The 14,808-nt window shown below is 41.3% G+C and overlaps 1 protein-coding gene across 1 annotated transcript in view; it reads right to left on the bottom strand.

Moving 5' to 3' along the window:
- Window positions 1-12,595, bottom strand: part of NUFIP2 (nuclear FMR1 interacting protein 2) — a 31,411-nt gene extending 18,816 nt beyond the window's left edge. The window contains exons 1-2 of the mRNA XM_011225918.3: window positions 11,913-12,595; window positions 5,242-6,966 (exon numbers count right to left, since the gene is read on the bottom strand). Coding sequence (XP_011224220.2) covers window positions 5,242-6,966; window positions 11,913-12,210 — 2,023 coding nt within the window. The 5' untranslated portion in view covers window positions 12,211-12,595. The remainder of the gene's footprint in view (window positions 1-5,241; window positions 6,967-11,912) is intronic.
- Between the last annotated feature and the right edge of the window lie 2,213 nt (window positions 12,596-14,808).

The raw sequence follows: 14,808 nt of genomic DNA, 5'->3' as shown, positions 1-14,808 counted from the left end.
TTGGAGCTACACCAAACCAGACTACATAGAACTGTCTGGACCACCTCTAAATACATACATTAGAAACTTGGAGCTTAAGGTTTTGCTTTTGGGTTTTGGTTCATTTCTACTTCTATGCTTATTCTAATCCAGTTTACTTGTAAGGTAAAATATCAAATTCGAGTTGCTTGGAATGAAAGTGCTACTACTAAGATAGCAACAGACCATTTCTGCTTTTATAGCATGGGTGGTTCTTCCCTCACCTTCAGGAGGTAAGCTAATAAAATCTGCAGGTGAAATTTTACCTTCTATAAATTCCTTACAAGTTACCTTTCAGACTAATACCAAAGTAAATTCATTACTATTGCATTCATAAAGCAGACTTAATGAAAAATCAAGCATCCGTGCTCAAATGGTAAGTCACTGGGAAAAAAAGGATCTCACAACCACATTAAATTACTTGTTACAAACATTCCTATATGTCCCATATTATAGAGGGGGACTAACGGATCCTTCCCCAATCTAGGAAATTCAACTAGGGCTGAAACCAAAGTCAAATCTGTAAGCACCTGCTATGTTAATAAGATTATGATAAAGACAGCTGTGATGCCATAAGCAATCACAGAGAATAATAAAATGCAGTACAGGTGAAAATACTTCTTCAGCGTTCTGTTAAAAGGAGAAAATATAGTATTCAGATCCTTCTGTAAACAAAAGTCTAAACTGTATACGTGGTCCCCCTTCCCTTTGATGGATTAACCATAACTTGCCTCCTGCCTCCTCATACCCTGTAGATCAGCTTCCTCATTCCCAAACCTAAAATGTTTTTAAATGTTTATTTTCAGATAAATACATTCACATGACTGCAAATACAGAAGGGAAATCTTGTTAATCCTCTGCCTAGACTATTCCAAGAGTTCATCAGAGAAATGGCTTCCAATCTACCTTACAAATTGGTGCCATACTAATCTACCTGAATGCAAGTCAATTAATACCAACTCCGTTTTTAAAGCACTTCAGCACAATAAAACACATGCTGATATACTATTTTCTACGTTTAGAAGCCCAGGCTTAAAAACGACAAATAGTTTTTCTCAGGTACACAGGAATTCAGAATACGTCAGTATTCACCTCCGTCTTCTGTGGAGTTTAAGTCACTTCCATTCCACCAGCCCATCTCCCTGATATTCAGTGGCTCCCCACCTACCTCCAGACTGATCTGATGGATCTGGCAGCAACTTACCTTCCTTCTTTTACGTCCCCTCACCACATCCAAAGCAGAACCCTTTCAATATTTACATTTACTCAGGATTCTCCAACTTAACTATTCTTTATCTTCCTCTTCTCTGCATTTCCGTAAGTCAAAAAATCTTCCCCATCCACCAAAACTCAGTTCAAATGCTGCTGCCTCCATGAAAACATACCCTGCATTTACTCTTCCCACCTTTACTCCATTAAAAATTCTCCTTCCACTAAAGTCTTCTAGTTATTTATGACACTTAAAATCTTGCCTGATAAAACTTGTGTATTATTTTTGCCTCTACGTAAGCTCTTCAAAGAAAAGACCCTTTCAAAATAAGTCTCCCATAACTAAGCTAAAGTGCTTTGCCTGTAAGTACATCATAAGGGAAAGGAAAACACACACACACACACACACATTACTACACAACTGTGACAGAGAAAAGAAAAAAAGATTAAGCTGAAGAAAGCTCTCTAGACTTAAAGAGTTCCCAACCATAGCTAGCAATGAGAACCACCTAGTGAGTTAAAATACATTTTTAATTCCAGGGTGTAGTCCAGATCTAGTGAATCAAAGCATTTATGCCAATAACCTATGGAAGAGAAACAAATTCTTAAAGTTTCATACTGTAGACTAGTGTTCCCTCAAGGATATTTTATACTAGATAACTGTCATGTTGACTCACTTCAACCATCAACAACTACACCTTACTTTATTCATCTCCCCTTGCATCTCTACATGCTGGGTAAAATTTACCTTATCAAATTATTTTTTCATGAGTACTCCAAAATATCAGCATTTTGAATGCTTGATAACCTTCAGTGCAGTATTAGGCAAGATAAATCAACCTGGTTTAAATGAACACTGACCAAACACACAACTCACACCAACCTACCTTATTTCAACAGATTTGGCTTCAAATTACTTTTTTGAATCAAATGACTTCAAATGACCATTTTGAAATCAAAGATTAACCACAAAAAGTTAGGGTCCAGTGTTACAAGCCTCCGAAAAGTAAATGCTTTAAAGGAGGCAACAGTTATATGTCCTGCGTATATGCATTAAAAGCTATCACTCTAACATAACACAAGTATCATCTAGCAAAATGTTAGGATACCTGTAATTTGCTCTTGACACTCCTAGCAAAGAAAGCGTGAAGGCAGATAGGTTAAACAAGAATGACCGTGCTTTTTAAATGTTCAGGCTGGACGATGGTACACTGGGGTTCATTACAGGTTCCACTTTTCCAATTTTTTCATAGTCAATTTAAAAACATATCACTTTAAAGTTCTCCCCTTAAGAGCCACTTGAGAAAAATAGAAAATAGGACCTATGTCTCACCATAAATATTAATACTGCTATGTAATGATACAATATACCCCCAGATAATATGAAGATTAACCCTCCTCCTTCTTAAGAAAAGTTAGTAACATAATATGTATCACAAGCTGAAAGAAAAATCCCAAGAACTAGAATTCCCACCAATCCTTTTTATGCCTCACTGTATCTTTATTTCGTATCCTCAAATGTACTGAACATTCAGATTTTTAAAAAATCTGAAGTACTTCTAAGGCTCTAAGTAATTAATGTTTAATCTAAAAAATGCATCATTCCGACTGAACTGACACTAAGCACCCTCTTACCTACTATTTCCAAATAAAGTTGTTGAAGAGCTTATTTTTGAAGTTAGGAGGTATGCATAAGAACTTCTATTCCTGAGCCTAACTTTAACTCAGTAAGTGATTGCCTTTGAATGTTTCAAGAGAAGACTACACTAAAGAACCAAGAAAATACAGGTGCTCTTTTAAAGAATAAGCCCAACTGATTATTACCTCTTTTAGAGTTTAAGACAACTTAAAAAAAAAAAAAAAAAAAGCCAGCCTTCACTTATAAGATCTTCAGATCTTCAGAAGGTTGTAATTCAAAACAAATTCAAAGAAAAGAGAAATTAGTGACCTAACGAACCAATCCACATTTGGCAGTAATTCAAAGAACCTGCCACTTTGGAACTAACTGAACCGAAAGTTATCCATTGTTGCGGGGGAGGGGAGGAAAACAATCAATACCAATTTAATCTCAATAACATCTAACTACAAAACTCAAATTGATGCACTTTACTAACGCAAATCATTTGGTAATATCAGCAAAATTAAATATTACTGCATCCATGTAAGGGTATTTGGCTCATTTAAATACCGCTGATTTCATATCTACTTAGCCTACACATAGGAAAAATGCATATAGAATACCTAGAGATAAACAGGAGTTAACACTCCCATTTAAAAAGGCTTACAATTCTCCATAATAAAAATCTATATAAAACCACCAAACAACCACTTAATGGAACAACCTGTCCCAGACTTTTTCGCAGGTGTTGAAGAACATAACCAGATATCCTCTCAGGTTCACACAATGACCACCAATACAAAATACTCAGTAAAGATTTTCCCAGTAAATGTCTCTGGAAGGCAGATGGCACAGAAAATACCACCAAAAACACAGAATTTAACTTATAATTAACCACAAGTCTTAAGAAACTAAGCAAAATTTTTGCCCTAACTTTCCTAAAAACATCCACTTCCTGGTTAATTCATTTACTTCCAAAGAGCAGTGCTGGAGAAAAAAGAGAAGACAGGTAATTTTATCTGCCAGGATTACTACTCTTAAACTCCCATAAGGCAATACTGCTACTTACTCCCATTTCTTAAAGGAAGAAAAATAGAAAAAGGACATCTGTTCATTTTACTAATGTCTTCCAGTTTGCAGATAAGGAAAGGTATGCAGAGGAAGCAATTTGCTTAAAAGTCACATAAATAGCTTTGTTATTCATCTCTGAGGCAGTGATTCTTCTAGGGAGAATATGGGAATTACCTCATCCCCACTATATGATATGCTGCCCCTTTCCTGCAGTTCCAAGTCACTGCCTAAACGAGCCAATGTTAAATATGGGAATGTGCAGCATATCTTACTTAGGTGTATGCATGCATGAGGTATAGATTTCTGCTAGGGGAGGAGGGGAATATGGAAGACTGAAAACCACTGTTCTCAAAAGCACCAAGGTTGTAAACATCACTCACTAAGCCTCATTTTATTTGCTGTAGTGATTTAAGTAAGTTACCTTATATAGCAAATTTTTCTTTAAGACACAAGGAGGGGCACCTGGGTGGCTCAGTCCGTTAAGTATCGGACTCTGGATTTCAGCTCAGGTCATGATCTCAGGGTCCTGGGACTAAGCCCTGTAGTGGACTCTCCACTCAGCAGGGAGTATGCTTGTCTCCCTCTCCCTCTGCCCCTCCCCACACTTGCTTTCTCTGAAATAATTAAAAAAAAAAAAAAGACACAAATAAACCATATTCTAAAAAGGTTATGAGAATGGAACTTGAAAGATATTGTATTCCTCCATAGGCTTTGGGGCTATGAAAAGTACAGACTCTAAGAGCCTGGCTCCTATGATGCTAATTGGGCTTGCTGTTGCAGTATCGAAATTATTTTCCAGTTACCATTCAGCACCCATTATTCCTTCGTATAAGAGAAAAAATAGTTTGACACTCCAATTTTTTTGGACTCCTCCTCAAAAACACTGCTCCTACTCATTTTACACAAATTAGAACTATCAAGTGAGCTCACTAATAAGGAAGCATATGATATAAAACGCAAAGGCGAGGGAACATCTGTTCAAAGAAAAATTTTAAAAAGAACGCAAGAGAAAATATAATGTCATCCCTTTAAGCACAACCCCACCCCTCTTCACTCTCTTCACTCAGTGCAGGAAGTCAAATATACTTATACATATTTTTTTAAATACTTTTAAGTTGAAAAAGTGAACATTCCTTCTAAATAGTACTATTTCCAAAGACCCTGAATTAGTTTTATCAGCTGCTTATTCACTGTTATTCTCAACTTAGTTCCCAAATTCTTGAAGAATCTCATAGTAATTTCCAAAATTCACCCTTAATACACCACCTAACAAATGTATGTTTAATCGACCAATAAGAATCTTTATATAAGAACAAATGAGTTACCTTTAGTGTGATATACAATAGCAGCCCTCAGGTCAAAAGAACCCCAGCTATCATTTCTTTCTAGGCCTCTCTGGTATCTCTGTTCTTTGGCGGAGCCTAACAAAGTGTTCGTAGGAGACGCCAGAGGATTTTGATTTTCTATCTCGTAGTCCTTTGAGAGAAACACTAAAGCACCTTGACTACTGGTGTCTGCTTTTTGCAGGTCACCTATATGACTGGGTTCCAAGGATAAGGCTCCACTCTCACTAGTAGTCCCAGATTTTAGAATGCTACCCAGAACTTGAGGACTAGTCCGTTTTTCCAGCTCATAAGCCTTGGGAAACACAGGATGCTCAGTTCCTGAGGGGATTATTTCAGCACCCTGTGAAACCAAAGTGGCAGGATATTCCCCTTGAAATGTCACCTCCATCACTTTATGATCTGATGACTTCCCAATAACAGTCTCAGGGCCAGCACTGGGCTCATTTATAAATGATAAACCCCACTGATTCTGGAAGATATCCCCCAGGTTTTGCTGATCTGTCTGAGAGGGTAGATCCACTTGTGCTGTGCTCAACAGCACAGTTTGCATATTTGAAGGATAGATAAAAAGGCTAGATTTAATTTGTTCAACAGCTGCTGAAGTCAGACTCATGTCCTGGAGAACTGAATCAGTCCCAGAAGAGATGGGTGTTAGAGTATTAGCAGCAGTAGTTAGCAGTGGCTGACCCCCTGGAGAATACACACTTGCATCAGTCCCTGCTAGAACAGGCCCATTAGAAAAGTTGGCCGAAGTAACAGATTTCAGCGCTGACATAGGGACCTGGGATAACCGACTTGAAGATTGGGTCTGAGTTTCCCCAGTAGATGACGAAGAGGATGAAGATGAAGATGGCGACACAGAAGAATTCTGTACAGTTTTGTTGAGGTTTTCCTTAACTTTGCTTGCATAACTTATTTTAGGAACTATTTTAGCACTGCTATTGTCCACTGGAAAAACTGGGGGTGGTTTAAATAGGGTCCACGAGTCCTCTTTGGAGGTAACAGCAGAAGCATGCTTTCCTTTGGGCCGATCATCAAACTTTTTGCTGCTCACACCAGGTTTAATATCAGAGCTTTTCCGCAGCATCTCACCCATAGCAGGTTTTCCTCGATTTGTTCCTCCAGGCCCAGTTTCATACTTCCAAATGGGCTTCGAACCATCTACTCGATTTCCCTTTTGTTCACTGTAGTCAGGCTTGAAAGTTTCAAGTCCCTGTTTTAAGGTTGGGACACTGGTCTCTTGTTGCATTATTTTGTCCTGAACTAAATTAAGGTTTTCACAACCCTTGGCACTATTGCGCCTAGCTTTCCTTTTTTTAGGAGTGGTATATCCACTCTCAGATCCACTACCATCATTATCTGCTCCTTTGCCCATATAACCATTAGTAATATAGCCAGAATTATTTGTTACAACACCATTTGGAATTGCTACCGTATCGGTCTTGTCTACAGACTGGTTCTCTCCAGATTTATTTTCATAAGATTTCCCATTCTTTTTGTCCATACTGTTTTTCTGAATGAAATTCCTGGTTTTAATTCCTGCTTTCCCAAAGGTGCTGGCCTTTACAGTCTGCTTCAGATTAGTGTCTACAATTTGTTGGTTGCCATTGAGGACCCTGGAAATAGGGCTGGTTGCTTCATCAGAACCCAGGCTCTTTAGAGATATTTCTCGTTCTCCAGCATTACCGTTTAGTTCACCATAGCCTGGGGGGGGGAAAAAAGGTTTTTTTACAATCAAAATATATAAATTACAGTAGTACCCAACATGTAAAGACACTGTTATGAGCATTAGCTTGACTATGTTATTATTTCACAACTATGATAAAACAGTTTCTGAGCCCCTTATTACTGAAGTCTACCAAGCAAGAGACTGAACCAAGCTGGGATTCAAACCAAAGTCTGAGGTCAGAAAGAACAAGACCTCTTAAGCAGTATGCCATAATACCTCTCATCTAACAGAATCAACTTCCCCATTGTTCTCACATGACTGTTATAAAATTTCCTTTACAATTAAGAGCGCAGCTACCCTCTGGGCAAAAATCAAGTTATGTCGATACATTAATTGTACGTATTACAGGGAAACTAAAGAATCCCTTTATAGGGGTGCCTGGGTGGCTCAGTCAGTTAAGCACCTGCCTTAACTTAGGCCCTGATCTCAGGGTCCTGGGATCGAGCCCCCACATCATCAGGTTTCTTGTTCAGCAGGGTCTGCTTCTTCCTCACTGTCTGCCCCCTCCCCCCTGCTCGTGCTCTCTCTCAAATAAATAAAATCTCAAAAAAAAAAATCCGTTTCTATGAAACCATAAGTGGCTGGTAGTCACCATAAGCAGTTTCTACTGCATTCTACTGAACAAAAATCTAATACTCATTAACTTTTTCTACAGTGGTCTTGAATTTATTCTGGTATTTCCTAAACAGTAGATCATATTGTTAATGTATGAAACCAAAACATCTATGTACCGATGTTTCTAACTCTTTTAAGATATATTTTCTTCATTTCATATCTGGGTAAGTGGACTCTCAGAGAAATTAACCTGCCCAAGTCACAAAGCAGAGAACTGGAAATCTGAACTCCAGTCTGCTTATAACACAGTTTCCTATCACTATGTAATACTGCCTACAAGTGATGCAGTATTATTTACTAACAAAACTACAATGAAAGGTATCTAATTTTAAAAAGTGTTATGTTGTTCAAGTTTAAGACCTTCAACTGCCATAAACAATTCATTACTATATGTTATTCAACTAGGATAACGACAGCTTTTCCCATTTCCTTACCAGTAAAATAGTGATATTAGTTACCCACTGTTCTATGAAATGTTCCCCAAAACATTCTGAAGTCAAGTAATTAGAAACAGATACATAATAGAAGGATATACACACATTCATTTAAGGCAGCTTTTCAGGGAATTGGGGGAGGGGTGTCCAATAAGAATACCAAATAATCTGCCTTTGTCACTTTCATTCATTCTTGTAGGCCTTTAGCCTGTGAAGGCTAAAAGGAATGTGAGCTGTATATTCTTGTTTTGAAACTGTTTTAATTCCCAATATGGTAAAGATCAACAGATAAAACCAACGGGGAAATCTCTTTGTGAATTTTAAAAGCATAAGGGATCTAAGATTTTTTTTTTTTTTAACAAGTGTGAGAACCACTGTTTAAAAAGAATTTGCTGTGGAACAGAACATAGTCTGGGAAGATGCACAACAGGATTTACTATAATTTTAAGGCACTCATTCTGTATCAGAGAAAAAGATAAGGACACTGGGATGAACAAGTAAAGGCATTTTCTTCTACTGTATTAACTTTCAGAACTCAAGGCTATAATTGATCCTAAGATTGAGTGCCACAAAACTTGTACCATAAAAAATTTATTTTGTTAAAGCTCTTAACTTCTGTAGTTATACTTTCATTTTTTTGACTTCTGAGTTGTGTGTGTGGTTTTTTTTTTTTGATAGCCAATCAAATCAAACTTTTGGTGGAAAAATTCTTAAGTATGAAACTACCAGTGAAGAAGAGATCACTGCCTAGGATGTTTTCTGAAAGGTTGTTTTTTTTCTTAGGAAAGCAGCAAGTTCCTAAATAGAGGTTCTCAACGTTTTTAACAGATCCAAGTTTACCTGTGTACAACTCTAGACTAAAAACTACATATACAATTTAAACATGCTAACAAGCTAAACAAAGGTTTGTACTCTTGGGCTCATTAGTCACAACTTTCTCAAAGGTGAGCAAGCAGTCTTAAGAAAAAAAAAATTCCAATGTCCAAACTAACTTGGACCAAAGCCAAGACTTCTAAGTGAACTAGAATAATTTTTCCTAAAATTACTATTTAGTGGTTCCAGCATCAGGAATCACCAAACAATTTAATAACAGCTCAAAAGCCACTATACTTCCACTCCCAAGTTTTAATAACAAAAACCATTTCTCATTTAACTGAAGTTTTTTCCAGGGGCACCTGGGCGGCTCAGTCAGTTAAGCATCTGCCTTATGCTCAGGTCATGATCTCAGGGTCCTGGTCTCTCAGGGAGACTGCTTCTCCCTCTCCCTCAGTGCCATCCCCCCACCCCCGTTGTGCTATCTCTTTCTCTCTCAAATAAATAAAGTCTTAAAAAAATTCTATGGTAACTTTGTTGGTATGCAAAGTGTACCAGAGACATTTTCTTTTAAAAACTTAGGTATTTAAGAAAAATGCAAACACCACAGAATTACTGAGAGAAATCAAAGGGCTCTTTGCACTTTTATTACTCAGGTTTGCCACGCTAAAGCTCCTAACCCTACTTCAAATGGACTCTGCAAAACTTCAGTCCTGATAAATCTAGCTTTTGGATTAGAAACCTAAATTACTAACACATTTGGCCCTCTCTTGCGCCCTCTTCTGGAAAAAGAAAACAGGTTCCTCTTTATAGGTTTGTGGGTAATGGGTCATAAAAGCCCTCTTCAACATGTTACAGATATATTTCAAAAATGCTTTTAGTTTTCTTAGTAAATTAGTATTATACATGTCGAAACAACAGTACTGTTACCATGCCACACATGGAAAATTGTTCATCCCAAATTGTTTACATTCTCTCAAAACTGCTAAGCCCAGTTTCTCCTCTTTATTCTCTTCCTGGTAAGACCAATTTGAAGAATGCCACCTTGAATGGTTCAGGGGCTGCTTCCATAGGTAGAGACGATTCCTGCAGGGGTATGTTAATACCTGACCAACAAAATAAAATTTTCAAATCTGAACAGTAACACTCCTTCATATTCCAAGCTATAATAAAGTAAGATTTTCTTTCTTCTAAGTTGAAAAAGACCTAAGGTTAAAACATTTAGTGTTGTATACTTTCTAATAGTTTTCGAACTGTTCCAAATCCGTTAAGATTAAATACTCAATACATTTATATGTTCATTTCTACTGCACCCCTGATGTCCCCACCCCCAAAAGTGGAAAATCTGGCATTCCAATTTCAGTCTTCAAATTACATTAAGTCTTCAATAGAACAGCAATTTTTCTCCAGCTCTCAGTAACTGCTTATACCACATTTGATATGCTGGGTTTAACATCCATTTTCTTACCATTCCCTTCATTTCTCTTAAATTTATAAAGAACCTTTAATTTCTAAAAATTTGCCTGGTTACAAAAGTTCATTTCTTCTCAAACGTTTTCTAAAACGACTTTTACCCTCAATTTAACATTTGTCCAAACCAAGAGTTTGGGGATCGGCATCAATTCGAAAATAGGAAAACACCTTTCCTTTTAATAGGGAAAAAAGCCTCGTCCGAGGCAAGATGGTAGTGAACCAACCTCATGGATGAGCCACCTCGTTTCTCCTTTAAGGACAAGAAATAGGGGTAAAAAAAAAACTCGCCCTCTCCCCCATCCAATCATTTTTTTAATCTCTCTCCTCGAAATCACTACCCAAGCCCAGAAGGTAAATGCTGGGGGGCTTGAGGGAGCTAGAACAAGCTTTTTTTGTAAAAATGAGCTGCTAGAAGGAAAGGGCCCAAGTGAAAGCCTGAGAGGCGGAGTCGTGAGCGAACCTGGCAGGAGACGAGGTTCCTGTGGCAGAGAAACTCGTGACCAGAGAGCCTGGTTCCCGCTGGGTACCCCACCCGGCCTTCAGGCACCGCCTCTACCCAAAATGTACCCCCCCCCAGCCCTCTTGCCCCAAGGAGCGCCGCGGCCGCCGCCCGCGGCCTCCTGCTCCCGACTCCACTTCGAGGCCGGCTCCCCTCCCGGACCGCCCGCGCCTCCCGCCGCACCCGTGGGGATTCTGAGCCCCCCAGCTCCGCCGCGCCGAGCCCCCTCGACACCCTCCCCCCTCCGCTCCTCAGTGGGCCAGAGTCGGTGACAGGAATCGGCTTCCAACATGGCGGACAGGAAGCGGCCCCGCGAGGAGGAGAGAACATTCCAGCCGCGCCGGCTCTGGGGGGAGCGGGCCCGGGGCGCCGGCCTCGGGAGGAGCCGCGAGGGTAGACTGCGGGGTCTGGTGTCCAAAAGGGGCGTCTAGAGGTGGAAATGACTCGAGAGACGAGGGGTCCCGGCCGCCCCCCCCCCGACGGGGAACCCCAAGGCCACAGGGGGGCTTGGGGGGGCNGGGGTGGCGGGGGGAGGACACTTCCTCAGCTCAGCCCACCTACCCTCGCCTCGCCGCCTGCAAAAGGGTCTCGCGACACCACCCGAGTCGGGATTCGCTAGGCCTTATTGAGATACACCCCGAAGGCTTTTAGGGGGGAGTTATGTTCACCCCAACTCAGGGCTGCCAAATTAAGGTTCCTCCGGGGCCTCAGGAAGGTAAACGGGAAAGGAATAATGAGGCTAGACTTCCAAGGCCGACCCTCCGGGTCTCCCTCCAGCCCGGGGGGGGCCGGGAAGGTCACACTGGCCTGGTTGGGCCTCTCCCATGCTGAGGGGAAGGAGAGGGCGCTGCAAACCCCGCGGCCCAGCCCGGGCTTTGGGAGAATGGAAGGGGGCTTCCCCAGACCCGCAGGACACAGACACACACGGACACACGGACACACACACACACACACACACACACACACACACACACACACACACACACACCACTCCGACCGCGTCCGCGCTTTCCACATCCAGCCCCACCCCCATCTCCTCTACCCCCCACCCCCATTCCCCTTCCCCCACTCGTCCTCCCTCCCAGACCTGTTTTCTTCTTCGGCGTTTCCTGGTGCTGCTGGAGGGCGTGTTTCTGCTCATGTTTCAGCGCCTTAGGCTGGGCCTTGGGGCTGCCCTCGGCTCCATGCTGCAGGTACTGGTGAGGCTGCTGGTGATGGTGGTGGTGATGGTGGTTGTGGCTGTGGTTGTAGAAGTAATAATGGTGGTGGTGGTGCGGCGGCGGCTGCTGCTGCTGCTGCTGCTGCTGCTGCTGCTGGGGGTGATGGTGCGGATGGTGGTGGTTGTGATGGTGCTGAGGCTGTGGCTGGCCGGGCTTCTCCTCCATTGAAAGCGGCTAGGACTCCCTGGCTGAGGCTCCGGGCTGCTGCACCGTCAGGATCTGAGACTGCTTCTCAGGGCTCACTCAGTATATCTGAGCGCGTCTAGCCAGCGCACTGGTTAACCGAGCGATTCTGCGAGATTGGCAGCGGCGCTCCAGCAATCAGGAGCCACGCTGCGCCGCAGGCCCCGCCCCTAGCCCAAATCCTCTTTGCTTCCCCTTCGCCACTGCCTCCTGGCCAACGCCGCTTACCCTGTGCAACCTCACAGGGCCGGGCCTTCAACGTCAGCACTATGGCTCTCTCTTCTGTCGCCTTCTTTCCTTCACCGCGCAGTCTGCGAACAGCACTTTCTACACTCCTCACCCGCAAGCAAACTCACGTCGAGTGTAGCAGATTCCACTGGAGATTCCACTGGCAGTTCTACTGGCTCTGGGAGCCATCTGTTGGTTTTGCACCTCCTAGAATCTGTTGGCTTTTTTTTTTTTAAATCCTTTTCCGGGTAACCAGAGAAGCTCAGTTCCCTTAACCCTGAGACCACTAAAGGGGCAATACAAAAAGAGGAAATAAATACATTTTTTACGAATACAAGAGCTTCACAATCCAGTAGATCATTTTGTATTCTGGATTCATTTTGCTTTGTATTCATATGCTAATCTCTTCCTTTCCACGAAGGGATTATAGGGTTCCACAATGGGGTATCTGTGTAATTTTCTAAAAGGGCACAAAGGGTTTAAATCATTGTTTCTTTGTAGTTGGAGGCAAGGGAGAGCGGGAGGAATGAAAATCTAAAATCTACAGTGAAGTAGTTTTGTTGTTGAGTTGTTGTTGTTAACTCCAGGTGAGGTCAACTGTAGAACCAAAGATAAGTTGTAGAATAGGAAGAGTTTCAAGAGGGAAAGACAGGGGAAAGGGCACTTTAAAAGTTACTCAGTTAAAAAAAAATTGCGTGTATGGAAAATATTGGAATTTAAATACTCTATTGCTTTTGTAATGTTGGTTTAATTTATCCTACATTATCACATCACAACCTGATTTTTTAAAAGCAAATGTTAGGAACATTGTGAGTGAGAGTGATTACTCAGGAAGGAAGAGAAGTGTTGTGTTGGGGAGGAGCAAAGGGGTACCCTTTGATAGTACTTTATTTCTTGATCTAGATGGTGATGATGCAAGTATTTGCTTTATAATTACTTCTTAAACCGAATATATATATGTATGTATATATGTATAATACACTATTCTCAGTGTATGTTATATTGGGATTTTTTTAATTTAGCATAAAACATGTATAATTTTCCAATTTAACCATTTTTTTTAAAGATTTTTATTTATCTATTTGACAGATAGAGACAGCCAGCGAGAGAGGGAACACAAGCAGGGGGTGTGGGAGAGGAAGAAGCAGGCTCATAGCAGAGGAGCCTGATGTGGGGCTCGATCCCATAACGCCAGGATCACGCCCTGAGCCGAAGGCAGACGCTTAACCGCTGTGCCACCCAGGCGCCCCCCAATTTAACCATTTTTAAGTATACAGTTCAGTGGCAGTAGGTACATTCACATTTTTGTGCAATGATCACCGCTGTCTATCTCTAGGACTTTTTTTTATAATTTTTTATTATGTTACGTTAGTCACTATACAGTACATCATTAGTTTTTGATGTAGTGTTCCATGATTCATCATTTGCGTATAACACCCAGTGCACCATGCAATACGTGCCTTCCTTAATACCCATCACTGGCCTATCCCAATCCCCCACCCCCCTTCCCTCTGAAGCCCTCAGTTTGTTTCCCAGAGTCCATAGTCTCTCATGGTTCATTCCCCCTTCTGTTTACCCCCCCTTCATTCTTCCCTTCCTTCTCCTACCGATCTTCCTGGTATTTCTTATGTTCCACAAATGAGTGAAACCATATGATAATTGTAGTGAAGAGAAGGGCCATATGCACCCCAATGTTCATAGCAGCATTGTCCACAATAGCTAAACTGTGGAAGGAGCTGAGATGCCCTTCAACAGATGACTGGATTAAGAAGATGTGGTCCATATATACAACGGAATTTTATTCAGCCATCAGAAAGAACGATTACCCAACATTTGCAGCAAAATGGACGGGACTAGAGGAGATTATGCTAAGTGAAATAAGTCAAGCAGAGAAAGACAATTATCATATGGTTTCACTCATTTATGGAATGTAAGAAATAATAGGAAGATCATAGGAGAAGGAAACGAAGAATGAAGGGGGGGTAAACAGAAGGCGAAATGAACCATGAAAGACTATGGACTCTGGGAAACAAACTGANCTCTAGGACTTTTTAAACATCCCAAACTGAAACTCTGCACCCATTAAACAATAATTCCCCCATTCTCCTCTCCCACATCCCCTTTTATTTATTTATTTTTTAAAGATTTTATTTATTTATTTATTTATTTATTTGATAGAGAGACAGTGAGAGAGGGGACACGAACTGGGGAAGTGGAAGTGGGAGAGGGAGAAGCAGGCTTCCCGATGTGGGGCTCAATCCTAGGACCCTGGGATCATGACCTGAGCCGAAGGAATGACTGAGCCACCCAGGCGCCCCTCCCCCACATCCCCTTTTTTTTTTTTTTTTAAAG

This window comes from Ailuropoda melanoleuca, chromosome 13, assembly GCF_002007445.2.
Source record: "Ailuropoda melanoleuca isolate Jingjing chromosome 13, ASM200744v2, whole genome shotgun sequence".
NCBI lineage: Eukaryota > Metazoa > Chordata > Mammalia > Carnivora > Ursidae > Ailuropoda > Ailuropoda melanoleuca.
This window is presented reverse-complemented; position numbering and strand designations above follow the sequence as displayed.